The sequence below is a fragment of the Suillus subaureus genome (genome assembly GCF_016647635.1).
Source record: "Suillus subaureus strain MN1 chromosome Unknown BJ212scaffold_33, whole genome shotgun sequence".
In the NCBI taxonomy this organism is placed as follows: domain Eukaryota; kingdom Fungi; phylum Basidiomycota; class Agaricomycetes; order Boletales; family Suillaceae; genus Suillus; species Suillus subaureus.
Window position 1 is genome coordinate 138,562 of NW_024538589.1, and position 14,322 is coordinate 152,883.

The 14,322-nt window shown below is 45.6% G+C and overlaps 5 protein-coding genes across 5 annotated transcripts; 2 read left to right on the forward strand and 3 right to left on the reverse strand.

Moving 5' to 3' along the window:
• Window positions 1-820: 820 nt before the first annotated feature.
• BJ212DRAFT_1302448 (uncharacterized protein) lies at window positions 821-2,186 on the reverse strand (the record flags this gene model as incomplete). The annotated part of the gene is made up of 7 exons (XM_041333265.1): window positions 821-852; window positions 908-944; window positions 1,006-1,064; window positions 1,120-1,233; window positions 1,538-1,689; window positions 1,777-1,987; window positions 2,039-2,186. The coding sequence occupies 7 exons, from the start codon at window positions 2,184-2,186 to the stop codon at window positions 821-823; spliced, it is 753 nt and encodes a 250-aa protein (XP_041189316.1).
• A 1,718-nt stretch (window positions 2,187-3,904) lies between these two features.
• BJ212DRAFT_1378422 (MFS general substrate transporter) lies at window positions 3,905-7,065 on the forward strand. Its single transcript, XM_041336565.1, has 24 exons — window positions 3,905-4,006; window positions 4,062-4,240; window positions 4,289-4,546; window positions 4,599-4,675; window positions 4,732-4,746; window positions 4,800-4,828; window positions 4,882-4,911; window positions 4,969-4,987; window positions 5,033-5,052; window positions 5,107-5,130; window positions 5,185-5,259; window positions 5,307-5,347; window positions 5,400-5,432; window positions 5,483-5,562; window positions 5,615-5,663; window positions 5,720-5,791; window positions 5,845-5,921; window positions 5,978-6,020; window positions 6,078-6,102; window positions 6,153-6,167; window positions 6,216-6,274; window positions 6,326-6,518; window positions 6,570-6,703; window positions 6,755-7,065. Exons 3-24 carry the CDS (start codon window positions 4,330-4,332, stop codon window positions 6,946-6,948), a joined length of 1,521 nt encoding a protein of 506 aa, XP_041189317.1. The 5' UTR covers window positions 3,905-4,006; window positions 4,062-4,240; window positions 4,289-4,329; the 3' UTR covers window positions 6,949-7,065.
• A 565-nt stretch (window positions 7,066-7,630) lies between these two features.
• On the reverse strand, window positions 7,631-8,756 carry BJ212DRAFT_1212421 (uncharacterized protein; the record flags this gene model as incomplete). Its single annotated transcript, XM_041329256.1, has 7 exons — window positions 7,631-7,696; window positions 7,748-7,932; window positions 7,992-8,117; window positions 8,169-8,244; window positions 8,310-8,471; window positions 8,524-8,633; window positions 8,687-8,756. Coding segments are annotated over 7 exons (795 nt in total), but the record flags the coding sequence as incomplete, so codon positions are not given.
• A 556-nt stretch (window positions 8,757-9,312) lies between these two features.
• On the reverse strand, window positions 9,313-9,543 carry BJ212DRAFT_1279210 (uncharacterized protein; the record flags this gene model as incomplete). The annotated part of the gene is made up of 1 exon (XM_041331474.1): window positions 9,313-9,543. A coding segment is annotated over one exon (231 nt), but the record flags the coding sequence as incomplete, so codon positions are not given.
• Window positions 9,416-11,932, forward strand: BJ212DRAFT_1570135 (cytochrome P450; the record flags this gene model as incomplete). The annotated part of the gene is made up of 12 exons (XM_041342039.1): window positions 9,416-9,578; window positions 9,675-10,049; window positions 10,107-10,203; window positions 10,254-10,516; window positions 10,576-10,825; window positions 10,880-11,002; window positions 11,057-11,159; window positions 11,210-11,296; window positions 11,343-11,377; window positions 11,439-11,485; window positions 11,537-11,659; window positions 11,716-11,932. Exons 2-12 carry the CDS (start codon window positions 9,877-9,879, stop codon window positions 11,930-11,932), a joined length of 1,518 nt encoding a protein of 505 aa, XP_041189320.1. The 5' UTR covers window positions 9,416-9,578; window positions 9,675-9,876.
• Between the last annotated feature and the right edge of the window lie 2,390 nt (window positions 11,933-14,322).

Here is a 14,322-nt window from a genome sequence, read left to right on the forward strand (position 1 = left end):
ACAGAGGTAGACTACCCTAAGGTAGAGTCGGAGGGACAGGAAATGGACCTAAGTCCGGAAAGAGGGTAAGTGCCAGAAAGGCAAGACTCCAGCCTAGGGAAGCAATCCCTAGACTTGGGACAGAGACATAGGGGACAAATCCAAAGGTCTGGAATTCCAGCCTAGGGAATCCATCCCTAGGCCTTATGGAAAAGGACAAACTCAGATGGACTGAAGTCTGGAAGATGATTGGCAAGTAGAACAGGATCTAAGATGATATTCAGACTGAGGACTCTACTGTAGTTGTACAGGGGTTATATACTAAAGGCTATCTGAGAGGATCAGTAAGCAAAGGAGTAAGGCTATGTACGAGCATGCGGAAACACATTGGTAAGTAAGACAGAACATAACTAAATGAACTCGGAGATGAAACTAGTACAAGGATCAATCAGCAAGACAGAAACAGAGATAACCGAGAACCGGAAAGGCAGAGATGCCTAAATGGGGATAGGCACAGGATCTCGGATAGAGGGCGGGAATAGGTCCGGAGATAGTAACAGTTAATATCTGGAGGTCCAGGGATCTGGGGATCCAGAAGGCAGGGTGGAAACAGGACTGAGATATGTGAGGTGGTGGATGTAGTCTGGAATCCGAGAGGAGGTAAAGTCCAGATGTCTTGCTGGACGGAATGTGTGTAGGGTGGACAGGATAGGGGATCCAGGAATGAGTTGGATACGGGTCCAGAAATAGGTCTGGAAAGCGTGGGAATATGATGGGATCTGTATCTGGCATATGGGATATGACACTTGGGTCCAAGGCCATTATATTCTTCAGCATGCTTTCAATGCTGCTGTCCATCTTGACATGGAAATTCTACAAGGTAATGTTAAACTGGCATGTCAATGGCGACAAGCATGAAACAACTTACTATCATACTCCATTGCATCTTCTGTTTTCAGCTTCAACTGTGGAATGTGACAATGCGAGCAGAATCCTTCTTTTTTACTATGATTACCAAATCCAGACCTTGCACATCACTGGATGATTGCAGCATACTGCAACAGGAATTACATGTACATGTTGCCCTGAAAAGTAGGTCATTAATATTATGCCAGGGACATACATAAAATCACAACTGACCTTCTGGATATTTTGAAGTCTTGATGATGATTCCCTTGTCATAAAGCCGCAATAGATCATCAACATAATCCTTCATGAAAAATTGGAGCTGATTGGAATCAAGCTCCTTGGGACCTGGGGAAATGCCGTATAAAATCAAGTTACATGGTTGATAGCTACCCAACAGAGAGTTTAAGAGATGAGGGAGTCTAGAGGACATGGAAACACACCACAGATGAGTGGGTAGTTGCCAAATGAGCAAAAGCAGTATTCAGTGTCTGAGCTGGCTTCTCTTCAAGAGTGAAAACACCAAGTCCATAGAAAATAGACACTGTGACCTTCAGAAGAAGGTTAGCTGCACGGTGAGGTAAATGATAGCATAGATTAAGCCACACCACCAAAATAAGTATGATTTTCCAAAACCAGTGCTGTGAAGCACTGTTGAGGATGACATCAGGGGGAAGCAGAGGCTCCAGCAACTCATTCACTGGCACTGGCAATGCTGGCTGCACATCAGGTACCTGGACAGAAGATGGAGGGACTTCAGGTTGCTTGTCAGATGATTCTGTGCCAGTTAGAGGATCTTTGAGGCTGGCATGTCGGAGGAGAGTGGCCAAATTTTAGTCAAGTAATTGGTTCAGGCTCCAACCAGGTTTCTGAGAAGGTAGTGAATGGGACATCTTGTTGTTGTGGTCAGCATTGGCCCTCTGTTCTTCCACAGAATCATTCATGAAATCAACAACATTGATGTCCAAGTGTGCCGGGAATTCCTCGCCCATAGGAAAATCAGTGAGAGATTGTTCAAGTAGGACAGAGTCATTGTCTGCATCAGAGGAATGCTCAAGGGGTTGCATGGAGTGATGTGGGCTATGATAGGACAGATCTTCAGCTTAAAGGGCAAGTCAATCTCTCCACACATGCAAAAACTGATAGCACATACCTGCAGGAAGTTTCATAACAGCCATCGAGCAAGCTGCATTTCCTGGATCCTTTGCTTTCCTGCAAGCAGCTGCTATCTCCTCAAATGAAACCAACTTGTTGTCATCATTGTCATCATCATCATCACACTGCACTCTCTTGATGCCCATCTTGCAGTGTTTTCTCTCTAACCATGCAGGTAGCTTCTTGCCCTGTTTCCCGCACTCTTTTATACAGGGTGCACAGACACAATATATTTGATGCTTGTGAGTGTCCTATCATGCAGAGACTTGATTAGACATGATTATGACTATGCATGCGAATGAAAACCCACTTTCTTTGCCTTCTGCACACCTTTGCTTGGTTTTGAACCTTTCAGTATGATGCATGAGATCTCAGCGCTGGATGTTTGCTGGATGTTGCAAAAGTGCCTTGTTGATGGGAGAACAAACCCTTAACAACACAGCACAATGGACTTAGGATTTTTTTAGGGCAATGAGGCGGCCAACGTGAGTATATTGATGCAGGTCTACCTATGAGTACATGTTCTTGCCTTTGCTGGACAAGGGCAATAGCTACGCAAAATTTCCCAAGAGTTGCCCAGGTTGTTCACTGAAGGTGAGCAGACATGGACGTGTGTGTCCAAAGCTACACCGGAACAGAAAAAGGAGGGATGAGCGGTGTGTGATACACCTTCGGTGAGGTGGCATTGTCTGAGTTGTGTAGCACGCTGGTTTCTAATGATACACATGGCCACCGTGCACATCGGGATAGTCTATCTATAGGGATCTACCCACATGGCATCCACATCAACCCAAAACGCAGTGACTCAGCCATGACATCTTTGATAGTTTTTAACTCCATTTCCAATATATACCACCTTCTCCTAGCAAAAAACTATTAGTGACAAAGTCATTGTCACTAGGGGTCGGCATTGCCGACTTGTGACCATGCGGACCGAGTCATTTTTCTCCCATTTTATTTTGGTCACTACAGATACATACACAAATCAAGATACAAATACAGGATGGTACGCCAAGCTTTCTTATGCCTCTGAATGCATTCTCTTTGATTCCGGCTGTCCTGGGACACATGTGGATTGAACCGAGCTTGAGAATCATTACGTTTTCCGGCGTTGCCTGGAATGTATCGACCTCTTTAATATGCCAATGCTGGATCCCAAATTGTACCTCAACCATAGCGCCGCATTTGGGTCAAAAGCTGATCACTGGTTGAGCTGGCCGCATCATCACTCTCGCTTTCCAACTTTTGGATCTTAATGCTTGCAATATTTTCTTAAAGAATGTCTCCTCGAGTCGTATGGGTCCATCAGCCTGAGATGGCACAACGTTAACTTTTATCTCGGCTTCGTTTGCGGAGATCATTGTGACAGTAGGGAACGAACTCTGGGTAACTTGATCCTTTATGTGGATATGTGGATCACGAAGGTCAGCCTATATGCGACCACGCACATTCTCTGTCCTCGCATGTATCAGTACTGCATGTATCAACTCCAAGAGGCGTGATTGACATGTGAAGCCAAGTTACAAGTATCACCTTCCAGAACCATCTTCCATTCTTGCCTGCTGACAGGAAAGCCGGAAACCGTGAAAATGAATCCTCACTCGTCCTACTGATCTGATGAACAGGCGAATTGGCATGCAGGGTCCGAGCACGAAAGCGTACGTTGGTATAATAACGTTCGATGGTTAATCCATTTACTGACGATTAGGGGTGCATAGTGCAGATGCGACAGCCAGACCCATGTATTGATTCAATGGCGGTTAATGGAACCCACGGGACTGGTCTTGAAAGCTTGCTGTTGACGGACATCACCGAACCTTAGATAAAGTTCTGTGTAAGCTCGGATGTAAATTCTGGATTTCGAATTCTAGTAGGTTCACGCAGCTGGCGTCTTCTCTCGTGTCGTGTATTTCATTGATGGTGACGTGGTAATAGTCCGTCGAAAGGTACAACTAATTGTTTTCAAGTGCGCCCGTGGAGCCTTTTTTTTATATTATTACAGGCTGATCCGTCTATCGCAGGGACAGCTGGCACACAATCAAGTTTGCCAATCTAGGATTCAGTCAAGGGTACATATCCTTCGTACCTACTTTACATCTTATCATCCACGTTCACGTTTCGTTCTCCGTTTCAACGATCCTTTATTATTCAGCGTCCATAATATTATTCCTTCTCCTCAGGCCTTCCAACTAAGACTGAGGTGAGCCTCTTCATTTCTTCAGAGTACAAATATAAAATTAAGCATCAGGAAGGATTAAGAGCTTCCCTTCTTCTCGTCGCTATTTTGCCATGACTTACGTTGTGAACACTGTTCCCGCTGATCACATGAATCCCATCAGTTCCGAACACAACCAGTGTGACGAGGAGCGACCGGAGGACTCGGTTTTTAATCTCAAAAATATCCCAGTGTTGACGCCAGAACAGGAGAAGAAACTATGGAGAAAGATTGATCTGCGGATAGTGCCTATCCTCAGTTTGATGTATCTTTTGGCCTTCATTGACAGAGGTCCGCAGTGATCGCGACAGGTGATATCGATATATTTCTTACCTTTCAACAGGTAACATCGGTAACGCAAAGTTGGAGGGGATTGTCACTCAGCTGGATCTCACGGGAAACAGGTTCAACATTACATTGGTACGTAATGTGTGGTTTTTTGTTCACAATATTGCCAATCTTACAGTTGGATGCAGGTATTGTTTGTCATAGTGAGTATCGTTATTCTGACAGGCGTCGGATTTTTCTGAAGTAAACCGCAAAGCCATACTGCCTATTTGAATGTCCCGCTAAGTTCGTTTGGGACTCAATGTGTTGGTTATTTGCGCTCTAACTGCAATCTCAAGCCTGGTTCTTAAAGTGTTCAGGCCATCTAGGCAAGTATTTGTGTTAACTTTTGAGTACTGCATGACTGACTCTCTTCGTATTTTGAGATGGCTTCCAGGGATCAATGTAAGTCCTGCATGATGGGAGCTGAATTTATCTTACGCTCAACAGTTTGTATGGGGGGTAGTTATGTGCGTCACTCAGTCTTACTACGCTCTAAAATTGCTGAGGAAGCCTATCGCCAGGACACTCATGGCTTTCGTGAAGACGTACGATTGGGCAAATTTCGCCAATTTTTTGACTTGACATTGATTACATGTCAGGTACCCTCAGCTTCTTGGGGTGCGAGTCTGTCTTGGTATCGCTGAGGCAGGTTTGTTCCCTGGTGTGGTTTATTAGTAAGTATAAGTAAAGGACTCCTGCGGGATTGCTGATGGATCTATAGCCTTACTTTGTGGTATCCGAGACACATGTTACAATATCGAAGTAAGTATCTTGTATTTGGTTGTCCGTTTGGGATAATGAAGTGCTCCGATAGTTGGCTTGTTTTTCGGCGCTGCAACAGTTGCAGGTTTGTTGTCTCCTTACATCATTGGGATTTAATTATGAAACAAACTACAGGTGCTTTCTCTGGTTTACTAGCCTTTGGAATTAGTTACATGGGTGGCATGGATGGACTCGAAGCATGGTCTTGGATCTTCGTGAGTTCGTTTATGGTCAATGTCAGAAATGATGCTCAAAACTTACATGCAGATGCTTGAGGGCCTTGCAACGATAGTTGTAGCTATCATTGCTTTCTTTGGCGAGTGCAACACGCGTTCGATCGCACAGGGGGCTGACATATATATGATCGCTCAGTGCTGGTCGACCTTCCGGACACGGCTAAGTTCTTGACCCCGGAAGAGCGCGCTTTTGTTGTGTGGAGGAAAAGTGAGCGGAGTAACAGATTATGAGAGGGCAGATACGATTTAGATTTTTTTCAGAATACGACAATTCATCAGTTGGAGAGGAAGAGAAGTTTGCCGCCAGGCACGTCTGGGCCGCGTTCAGAGACTGGCAGGTGAGATACTGATTGTTTTGAGCTTTGTCATTTTCGTGGCTCAACCAACTCGCCAGGTCTGGCTTCATATCCCCGTTTATGTATCAATCGTTGGGCCTTGTAAGTGATACACCTTTGCCGTTCAGCGACGACAGAAGCTGATTTGATTACTCTCAGTGTATGGCATCACCCTGTTTCTCCCGTAAGTCGGTCGTTAGATACTTGAAGATGATGTTGACCTATTTGCGCCAGAACGATCATCAATAGGTCTGCCGTGACAAGTTGATTATGATCTATTTATTCAATTGCATTCAGCTTTGGATATAGCACGCCAGTTAGCCAGTTGCTCACCGTGCCACCATATATCGCCGCAAGTCAGTTTTCTTACCCATCTGCAATCTCACGCAGTAACCTGTTCCATTTAGCTTTCACATTGCTAGCTTTTGCACACTACTCGGACAAGTTGAAAATACGATCCCCTTTCATTCTTGCCGGCCTTACAATGTGTCTCATCGGCTTTTCGATAAACATATCAACCGCACCCAGTGGTGTCAAGTATTTTGGAACTTTCTTTATTGTCATGGGAAGCTATGCAGCAGTTCCTGGAATCATTTCTTGGTATGTCATTATCAGTCGCGTCGTGGCTAAGGCTAACATATGATAACTAAGGCTCGGAAACAATCTTTCCGGCCAGTACAAGAGAGGTGTTGGCATGCCCCTCCAAATGTGCATTGGAAACTTCAGCGGTGCAGTTGCAGCCGTCATCTATAGATCGCAAGACTCACCTCGTTTCATTTTGGGGCGTAAGTTTAATTTCGTTGACATGGCTTGTGCTGGCTAATTGTTTTTACTAGATGGATTGGAACTCATGTTCGTCGGGATTGGATTCATCTTTTTGCCAATTGTGGTGCTCATTTATAAGAGGATTAATGCCCAACGCGACGCTGCCGAACGCCTCGCAACGGAACGGGGAGAGAAAATGCAATATTCTGAGCAGGAATTGCGGGAATTGGGAGACCGTGCGCCTGACTTCAGATATACATTATAAGCAGGAACAAAGTTACACCTTATGCTTGTCATGGCCTGGTATCGGGGATACAATTCTTCGCAAACAAATCATGTTTATTATCACTTTGGAACTGAATACACACGTCTTAGTTGTAACTTGTGACTGTCACTTGCCATTAAACTTCAACGAAGTGCGGAGGTGGCTGTGTCGCGAGAGCCTCTTCGCTGCCAAGTACTGGTATTAAACTTGTTGACACTTGCATGTATGTCCGGACTCTACGTGCGATCGACCCCAAGGGTCAGCTTTCAGGGAGGCCATGACAGTATCAAAGGTCCGTTGTGTATTAAATACATAGTATATGACCTTGCAAGTAACTTGAAGGTAACAGGTGTAGATAACCGTTGGGATAGACTGGTAGACCTTGGGCGAAATACAATCATATTTGAGTGGGGCTTAGCTACCTGATACGCTGGACGTAACCTGTCTCTTTGAATGTTGGAATTTGACCAAGTACCCCTCTTTGCCTTTTTAGACGTCACTAGACGCCCCTTAAACTCCGCCTTGCATGTCAATGTTCGGTGGTGATTCCCTACTCCGTTCAAGATACCGTCTGTACGCGTCCATCGGGGTATATGAATTGCAGAGGCTGCGCAGGATGTTGCTCCAAGGTGCTCTCCCCGTCATTGTTCCCTGCACTATGAACCGTCGATAGGTAACTGCGAGTGATGTTCCTGAATGTGATGCGAACAAAAACCATGTAGAATGCGATCGGGATAATAGGCATCATCTTGTCGAGGTTCAGTAAGATTTAACAACAGGCATCGACAGTGATAATTACCATGTCTTGTATAATAAATTGGGCATTGTTGTCGGAGACGAAACAGATTAGCATGACAAGGAGCATCCCAGAATACATGATAGCGGCGTCCACAAGCACACGCACAATAGGCATCAAAGTGTCGCTCGCAGCACGCATTGCAGAGACTTTGCGCTCCATCATCCAGATACGATATGCAAGTAATCCTGGACGAATTCAGGTTGTTAAGGACCTCAGTATTGCATTCACACACGATTATGCTTACCCGACGACATCAGATTTGTTGCAAGTGTCAAGGCAACCATGGCAACAACCCATGCTCTAGTCTGATCGATGAAGACATTTCCACCATTCGCCTGCAAAGCGTAGTAATTCGCAATGAAAGTAGTCGCTTCAATGCACAATCAGAACGCGTGATTCCCTGAGCACGATAGCGACCTACCTGAGCAGGTGCACCACAGCAGGCTTGGTATAATGATAATCCCGATGGATTGCCAAACCACGTAACAGCGATAAATCTTTTACCAGAGAAGGCATTCTTTAAGCTCAGAGGTTTCCATTTAGCAAATAAATTTGAACGCACCAGCACACCATCGCCAAGCATAGTTTGAAAGGCGTATATCATATTCTTAGCGAAAAACGTTGGCTGGCTGATATCTTGGAAGAACGCTGCTGGTCCACCAGGGAAAGTATCGCGATACTTGATAAATCCATTTTCAAGACGAATGATGTCTACGATGATGTGCTTGAGAGAGAATTGAGCCGATGACATCGGATACAAGAGCCCAGAAACTCACTGCGGTGCTTAGTATGAACAGCAGGATTGCCACCAAAATAATTGAGCGATTGACATTCTGTTTGTAGGTTGATGCCCATATGGTACCAATAAACATGAGGACTAAAAAGCCTGAAGAATCTTGGCTTGGTGGATATGGAATGGCTGATCGTCACGATACGCACCATATAAGATTCCTTCCAGCACTGCTGAAATTATAGTTGTTGTATCCATTGACAATCCTGTTGAATCCATGGCGGAACAAATGATGGCTGAGCCCGGGGGTGTACGTACTACGAGAGGCCCATTATATCACCGAGGCATGGCCTGTGACCGACGTGCACCAGCTCTCAAGTTGACAAGTTTATCAGAGAGTATTTTGGGAGAGAATTCATATATTTTTATACCTACAAACTGATAAGACACGGTGTCCGTTGGAAGCTGACGTGACAGGTAGATATGGTCTGTTAGTACGAATAGCCAAGAAGTTCGTGGTTGAGGTGGTGCGAGCGAGCATGATGAGCTGGAATCCAAGTTCGAGTGACAATAACTTTCTTTTAGGGATGTCCTGTTTTCAGTTCTCGTACGGCAACAACGGGAGAATCGGACTCCGAAATTCGGTGCGAGCCGAGCCGCTAAAGAATGTCATTACCCGTACGCTTAACATTCCCCAGGACAACAGCCAGCTCGCAGCCTGTGCAGGTGCCGCATCTAAAACACCGAGACGGACAAAGTGCGCTCTGACCTGCCATTAGCCACGGCCTTCTGGTGACTGTGGCAACGAAGATTTGCTCGAGTCTTTGCCAGTGCTTCAAATATTTGTTTCTACTGTGAGATTGCAGCGCTTCGGAGACTGAGTGCTACCCATATCCGAGAAGAGGCGTTCAACGTCAGCAGCATGGGGAACAATAGATAAGAGGGTGATTGCTAGTGCCTTCAAAGGATGTCTGTCGGCACTGACTGCGAGGCTTTCCCACCATGCCAATCCGTAAGCTTGTCCACCTGAAAATGGTGCGCGGCACAGGTTATATGCTTTGAAGTCATCAACGAACAGGCTGTAATACTACTACTCTACAGGTAAGGAAGTGCAGTCGATTATAAAACCTTTGGTTGCGATCCCCTGTAGTTTGACATTCTGCCGGATTCTGCCCAGACTAAAAACACTGTACACAGACCCCATTTGTCATTACCGTGGCACCCGGACCGTGTCGTGGATCTTGACTAATAGTGATTCTACTCGCATCGATGAGATCCCCTCAGTTATCGTTCTTACTGCGCATCGGTACATAACGATACTAGTACATCTCGGGGTCGGCTGACCAGCAGCTGTTATAAGACGTACTGAATTGATTCTCATTCCAGCCCACTTGACATCATGATGCTAGGATCCCTCATCACGGCCGACTATGCTGCTGGTCTTGTTGCATCCATAGCAGTGCTTGTTGTGTTGCACAAGAAATCCTCGTTAGCGAATGGTAAGAATACCATTCCGTTTCCACCTGGACCTCCCGCCCGTTGGTTCTGGAGTAACGCTTTGCCTTCTGTCAAGTGGGTTTTGGAAATGTCATCCTTGATATGCGAAACTGATGTAAACCGCCCACTCAGTATTGCTCGTGCACTGACTGACCTTGTTCGGGAGTATGGGCCTGTGGTATCGTTCCGACAAGGCAGTAAAGTGATCGTTGTCATTGGCAGTGTCGAGGTAAAATCTGTCTATACTCGGGTTTGCTCAAATGTTGACCCATCCGCCAGGCAGCCACAACCATCATGGAGGCTGAAGGTAGATCCCTGGTAGATCGTCCTCCGTCTATTGCTGCGGGAGAGATGCTCTCAAATGGGATGCGTATTGTTATGGCTCGTTCCGGAGAGCGCTTCCGGCGTCTCCGCAAAGCGGTTCATACCCACCTCCAGCCCAAGGCGGCAGAGGTATACAAAGATATGCAGCACGATAACGCAAGGAAATTTATATTGGACATTATGAATGACCCTAAGAACCACCAGAAGCACGCATCACGGTATGTCCTTACCAGGTCCTTTTGTGATCCTTGCACAGATATGCTACCTCAACTTGAAGGTACTCAGCATCAGTCATTCTTCGGGTGACTTATGGGAAGTCTACACCAACTGCCTACAACGATCCCGAAGTTATCCGTATCTACAAAGTCCTCGATCATTTTGACATTGTGATGCGTCCAGGAGCTTATCTCGTCGACCGTGTGCCTCTTTTGCGCTACTTGCCTGGTTACGGAAAGCAACTTACTGAGTGGCATAATGAAGAACTGAGTTTATACAGTCATCAGTTAGGACGCGTCAAGAGCGAAATAGTGAGGATCTTTCTTTTGATGAACGTACCTCATTTGTATTTTCCATGTACTTAGGAACAAAACAAAGCGGGTCCCTCTTTCACCAAGACACTATTGGAACACACTAAAGATCACCAACTCGTAACAGATGAGATGGCCTATCTCGCTGGAACACTCTTTGGTGCAGGTGCTGAAACAGCAAGTGATGCATCATATCTCATCTCCGTAAATTTACTGATAGGCTTGGTTCAGACCTCCGCGGGAATTACCACTGCTATTATGGCTGCGGCGTGTCACCCACTGGCTCAGGCAAAGGTGCATGAAGAGCTCGATATGGTCATCGGATCAGACAGAGGCAAGGCTAAAAAGAACATTTTTGCCTTCTCGACTAATTTTCGGTGATAGCACCAACATTTAAAGACTCGAGCTCGCTTCCTCAATTGTACGCGTTCCTGTGGGAAGCTTTGAGATGGAGACCTGTCATCCCCATAGGTAAGCCATGGGCTCACTACGCCCTGCACGCTGACATGTTCCTCAGGATTTCCCCACCACGCAACTCGGGATATTATTTGGGTCGGTGTCTTGGATTGATGTCACAATCTGATTATATTTACATAATTATGCATGCAACCAGCAAGGATATCGTATTCCTGAGGGTGCAACAGTCTACGGATGCCATTGGTAAGATCTTATTTCCTCCTGCTGTGTCCGTTCATTAATTGAATTTTCCAGGGCGATCTGTCGCGATCCAATTGCCTTTCCAGATCCTGAAAAATTTGATCCTCAACGCTGGCTTGATTCCGAAGGCCGCCTTAAGGACGGTATGAAGTCTTTCACCTTTGGCTTTGGTAGACGGTAAGTATTTCCAACAGTTTTTGTCGGGATTAACAAAGTTCACTTGTCTTCGAAAGGGTGTGTCCCGGCAGGCATCTCGCAGAGAATTCAATGTACATCGCCTTGGCACTTCTCTTCTGGTCTTTCCGATTTGATCAACGACCTGACGCCCCGATCAACACGCGGGCTAGTGACACTGTTGTTTCACGTCCGGCGCCATTTGAAGTTGATGCCATTCCACGGATCGAAGTTGCAAGGTTGAAGGAGATGATGGCGGATGAAAGTATGTGTTGAAGATGTCGTGCTACTGTTCGTCTTCCTATCATTGTGGGTTTGTTCATTTTAATTGTGAACACCTGACCCCGAAGGCCTGACGGACCGGTGCTACTGTTTGTTCTTCAATCATTAACACTAATGATGGGCTCGTTGGCTTTACTTTGTATGAGAATTCACATATGACGGTCTTTGTTGGTTCATGAGGCCCACCAAGTAATAGCTTATACTGTCGTTGACAGTGTTGCTGTCGAAGTGAAGTAACTCAAGGTAGCTTCGCTTTGCTTCGAGAACGTGGGACTGTGATCGACTTCGTTCAATTGAGTTGTACCGAACAGCTGCATGTCGTGAGCCCTTGGTATGCTTCCTGTTCACTGTGGATAGTTATTCCAATTAAATTCATAGGATCGTGCGCTCATGCTGAAAGTTCAAGAGGAATTTCTGCTGAAATGGTATGCAGTTGATTCCATTAGATAGTGCAAGGCAACCTGGCAAAAACCGGAGCGAACACATGCATAGACATTCAACCATGCTCGCCTAGTAAGTGAAACGTTCTCATTTCCAATAATTGAAAATGCAAACATACACATTCTCTTTCTGAACAGTGAGAAAACATAGTACTGATTACACGGGGTATGATTCCCCCTTCACCACTTTTGTTGATGGTTTGTCCTGACTCCTTGTTCTGTATGACGAAGTATCATCGTTGTACGCGAGCTGGGATACATGCACCTGCAAAAACCTCGGAGGATATCGCCGCAAGTTCCCTGGTGTTGTCGCACTGGTTCCTCCACCGACCGTCGGTCGATAGTTGCAAGTGTCAGTTGCTTTGGAGAATATATTTCCGGCTTCGCTAGTCGCTTGTGAAACACTGTAGACTGAATGGACCTAACATGTGACACCACATCACAATTGAAACTCGGTACGATCATAACCCAGACGGATTGCCAACCGGTGTAACATCGATAAACCATTTGCGGAAGAGACATGTCATAAGTGAAGAGGGTTGCAATCTGTAAAAAAAATTGAACTTACCACCATCCCATCGGTCAAGGATGGTTTACAAGGTGTATATTGCATTCTTGATCCCATACATTTCTTGGACAACGTCTGCGGAGAACGCCGCTGGCCCCCGGTGAATGTGTCGTGATACATGTTCGACACGAATGATGTCTACGACCAGGTACTTAGCAAGATTGGCATCACAGCGATTGACGATTGATATCCTCCGTGTGATGTTTGTAGGCCAATGTCCACTGTCCAGATGGTATCAACAAATATAATTCATGTTTGTGGGTACCATCTAGACTTTGAGCCTCGCTGGTAGTGATTAGTTGTAAAATGCCTCGAATTGGCCAAAATTTAAATGTGTGTGCGTGCCCTTTTACGCTCCCCATCACTAGCGTATCAAAAACTGTTAAACAAATGAAAATGAACAGCATACCAAAACACAAGAGGAACGAAGATACGTGGTGTACGTCAATTTGCTCTCAGTATCGTAACAATAGCGTCAGTGTTGAAATTTTAATAGAAAATAAAAAGGACAAATTGTGTACCATCGGCGAATGCCTTCAGCTGTTCGTGGGATGATATCATGAACTGTGAACGGACCTCTTAGAGCTAGTATCCAGTCTTCGAGTTCGACTTTCCCACTGACATCGACGGCATTGTAAGGCGGAGTATGAATTCGACGGGCAATAGAGATCGAGACGATGTAGACAGGTGGTAAACACACAAAAAGTGACTAATGACGAGCGATAAGGACCGAGACTTTGCTCGAGACTTTCGGATGTGCTTGGAGCGGGAAAAACACCGAGTGTAATTTTGTTGGTTAATACGAGGGCACATGACATGCTCGTGAGCGGCTCAATAGATAAAATGAGTGAATACGACGATGTTTGGTGAAAAGTTTGTACTCGTGACCTGCCGGTGTGACTGTAAAATGATAGGGGAAAACGAGGCGTCAAAATTCAAATACATGGACATCTAGGATGATGTACAAAGATAAGAAGGAATGTATCCGCATCTTTGCTAGCACGGCCTGGATTACATAATCGTCTTTTCTAGTAACTGGACCCCAATACTGCATTCCTAAGTTCCATTGATCTCGAGGTGCTTCGTGAGCGCCTCCCAGTCTTCTGTGAAGAAAAACTTTTGGACGCCACTTGTTCTCTTCGATGATATCTTCGAATGTCCTTCGGATTGATCGGGTATTCCGCTAGGTGCGGAGGTATCTGCTTCTTACTGTTTTCTCTAGAAGCGACCAGGCGAGTTCTCGTGAGCAACTCTACATCTAACTGAGCAGGCCACTCCCTCACGCTTTGTCGCATGGCTTTGTGGATTCTGATTAATCTGGCTTCTTGGAACGAATGACCAATCTCCTTGCAAACGTCGAAGTTTCTGGTGTTCTT